Here is a 3,474-nt window from a genome sequence, read left to right as displayed (position 1 = left end):
CTGTGTTGCATCTTGTTTGGCAAGGTAATGTGGTGTAAAAGGTAATTTGACCAACTTCTTCCAGTGGAATTTCATGGAAGATGTTCAGTGATATCAACCTGCAAAAATGTGATATATCAACAAGTTAGCATATAAAATGTAAAATAATGTGATTTAGCTATTTAACATGACACTGAAGAAAGTAATATAACAAAACAAAGCTATAAAATATGATTACAGGGGCTGGAGAAATTGGTCAGTGGTAAAGGCACTTGTCTGCCAAGCCTTACTGCCCAAGTTTGATTTCCCAGTACTCATGTTAAGCCACAAAGTGGTGCATGCATCTGGAGTTCGTTTGCATCAAGTAGAAGCCCTGGCATGCCCATGAACTCTCTCTTTCTCTTTCTCTCTAGAAATAAATGAAAAATATATACTTATTATTACCAAAATGTATGAAATTTGAATTATACCATGGTTACTTTATTAATGTTTCTATTCTCAATTGCTACCTTCTTTTTTCAATCACTATACAGCTACAATTATGTTTTCCTTTCTCCTAAGAAAGAAGTGAAATGAAACTAAGTGCCTTAACTGGTCCAACCTATTTCAAAAACTTCTGTGATATTTGATTTACACATGAGGTATATACTACTAGTGAGTAGATTTAAATAAAATTGTTTCCCCTGGGTTATATTCCCATTAGTCATCCAGATATGGCAAAGCTATGCACTCATGAACTCACAGAAGCTATAGTTATTTACACAATATTTTTTTAGTGCTTCATTTGGGGGACTTTTTAATTTTTATAATATTTTTATTGACAACATCCAGAATTATAGACAATAAGGTAATTCCCTCTCTCCCCATAGTTTCCCCTTTGCAACTTCACTCTCCGTCATACATTTTCTAGTCTCAATCAGTCTCTCTTTTATTTTGATGTCATTGTCATTTCCTCCTATTATGATGGTCTTGTGTAGGTAGTGTCAGATACTGTGGGGTCATGGATATCCAGGCCATTCTCTGTCTGGAGGAGCACATTGTAAGAAGTCCTGACTTTCCTTTGGCTCTTACATTCTTTCTGCCACCTCTTCCACAATGGACCATGAGCCTTAGAAGGTGTGATAGAAGTATTTCAATATCCTGCTACTTTGCTATAGGAGTTAATCACCTTCAGGAGTTTTGGGATGGAGTCTCTTGGGTCTCTTACATATACAATCATGTCATCAGCGAATAGAGCTAACTTAACTTCTTCCTTTCCAAATTGTATCCCTTTTATTTCCTTCTCCTGCCTTATTGCTTGGGCTAGGACTTCCAGAAATATATTGAAAAGCAGAGGTGAGAGAGGACATCCCTGTCTTGTTCCTGATCTCAATGGGAATTCCTCCAGTCTCTCTCCATTAAGTATTATTTGGGCCTTTGGAGCTTTGTATATTGCCTTTATTATATTAAGATGTGAACCGGCCATGCCGATTCTCTCCAACGTTTTGATCATGAAGGGATGTTGTATCTTGTCAAAGGCCTTTTCTGCATCTATCGAAATGATCATGTGATTTTTATGTTTAAGCTTGTTTATGTGGTGTATTACATTGACAGATTTTCGTATGTTGAACCACCCTTGTGTTCCTGGGATAAATCCCACTTGGTCAAGGTGGATAATGCTTTTGATGTGTTGTTGGATTCGGTTTGCGAGAATTTTGTTGAGGATCTTTGCATCTATGTTTATTAGGGAAATAGGCCGATAGTTTTCTTTTCTTGTGGCATCTCTGCCTGGTTTTGGGATTAGGGTGATAGCTTCATAGAAGGAGTTGGGTAGTTTTCCCTGTTCTTCAATTGTGTGGCACAGTTTTAGGAAGATTGGTTTGAGTTCTTCCATGAAGGTTTGATAAAATTCGGCTGGAATCCATCTGGTCCTGGACTCTTCTTTTTTGGGAGGTTTTTTATTACATTTTCATTCTCCATGAGCATGATGAGAGTCCGTAGGGAGCGTGCGCGCGTGCTGTCCGAGCGAGGTTCGGTCACCCCAGTGGTGGCGGGTAGCTGTGGCGCGGTCGCTGGCGTTGCGCTGCCCGTGCGCGGAGCGAGGTTTCCTGTAAGTGCGCGTGTGTCCGCCGTGCCCCGCCGTCAACTTCATGCTGCTGCAGGGTTTCCAGAAGGTGGCCTCCTGTCCTGGTCCGCCCCAGCTTCCGCCACCGACGCACTCTGTGTCCTGAGTGTTTCCATAACTTCATGTGTATGGTGTGCTTGGGAAATCAGCTGAGAGATCTGCAGCCATTTCTGCTATCTTTAACCCAATTCCACAGACATCATGGAGGCACCCCCAGTCACCATGATGCCAGTTACTGGTGGCACCATTAACATGATGGAGTACCTGCTGCAGGGAAGTGTTTTAGATCACAGTTTGGAAAGCCTCATCCACCGTCTTCGTGGCTTGTGTGACAACATGGAACCCGAGACTTTCCTTGACCATGAGATGGTGTTCCTCCTTAAGGGTCAGCAGGCCAGCCCATTTGTCCTAAGGGCCCGGTGCTCCATGGACAGAGCTGGAGCACCCTGGCACCTACGCTACCTGGGACAGCCAGAAATGGGAGACAAGAACCGCCACGCTCTGGTGCGTAACTGTGTGGACATTGCCACGTCTGAGAACCTCACTGACTTCTTGATGGAAATGGGCTTCCACATGGACCATGAATTTGTCTCCAAGGGACACTTGTTCCATAAGGGCATCATGAAGATTATGGTATACAAGATTTTCCGCATCCTGGTCCCCGGGAACACAGACAGCACTGAGGCCTTGTCCCTCTCCTATTTTGTGGAATTAAGTGTTGTCGCACCAGCTGGACAGGACATGGTCTCTGATGACATGAGGAACTTTGCAGAGCAGCTCAAACCACTGGTTCACCTAGAAAAAATAGACCCTAAAAGGCTTATGTGACTAAGAAATCTGTCCATCTTTGGGGCCTGTCCTCACTTGTTAGGAAAAAGATGTTATAGCCAGGCGTGGTGGCGCACACCTTTAATCCCAGCACTTGGGAGGCAGAGGTAGGAGGATCGCTGGGAGTTCAAAGCCACCTTGAGACTACAGAGTGAATTCTAGGTCAGCCTGAGCTACACTGAAACCCTACCTCACAAGCCCCCCCCCTCCCCCCAAGAAAAAAATACATTACAGGGCTGGGGAAATAGTTCAGCAGTTAAAGGCACTTGCTTGCAAAGCCTGCTGGTTTGGGTGCAGTTTCCCAGTACCCATGTAAATCCTTATGTATTAATGCAGGCATGTACATGTGCACAAAGACAAGTTAATATAAAAAAGTAGACACTAAAGAAAAAAGAATAAGTAGATGCTCATTTCACCACTGCGATCCAACCATATTTCTTCAGGAAAGAGAGAGATTTTAGTTGGTACGTAACACTGTTTTCTTAAGGTAATTTTCCTTTTATGACTGTCTTTTTACATTGAAGGCTCAGGTAACATGGAGAATTTGTCTAGTCCCTCTACAC

General features: G+C 43.0%; 1 protein-coding gene across 1 annotated transcript; it reads left to right on the top strand.

Annotated features, from left to right (window-relative positions):
* The first annotated feature begins 1,971 nt into the window (after nucleotides 1-1,971).
* On the top strand, nucleotides 1,972-3,078 carry LOC123456702 (mediator of RNA polymerase II transcription subunit 18-like). The gene is made up of 2 exons (XM_045140834.1): nucleotides 1,972-2,068; nucleotides 2,208-3,078. Exon 2 carries the CDS (start codon nucleotides 2,285-2,287, stop codon nucleotides 2,909-2,911), a length of 627 nt encoding a protein of 208 aa, XP_044996769.1. The 5' UTR covers nucleotides 1,972-2,068; nucleotides 2,208-2,284; the 3' UTR covers nucleotides 2,912-3,078.
* The last annotated feature ends 396 nt before the right edge of the window (nucleotides 3,079-3,474 follow it).

This window comes from Jaculus jaculus, chromosome X, assembly GCF_020740685.1.
Source record: "Jaculus jaculus isolate mJacJac1 chromosome X, mJacJac1.mat.Y.cur, whole genome shotgun sequence".
NCBI classification, from domain to species: domain Eukaryota; kingdom Metazoa; phylum Chordata; class Mammalia; order Rodentia; family Dipodidae; genus Jaculus; species Jaculus jaculus.
The sequence above is the reverse complement of the archived record's forward strand: the minus strand, read 5'-3'. Positions and strand labels throughout refer to the sequence as shown.

Bases quoted from the DNA above. Each gene is read 5' to 3' on its own strand.
- LOC123456702 (XM_045140834.1), top strand. From the start codon at position 2,285: ATGGAGGCACCCCCAGTCACCATGATGCCAGTTACTGGTGGCACCATT.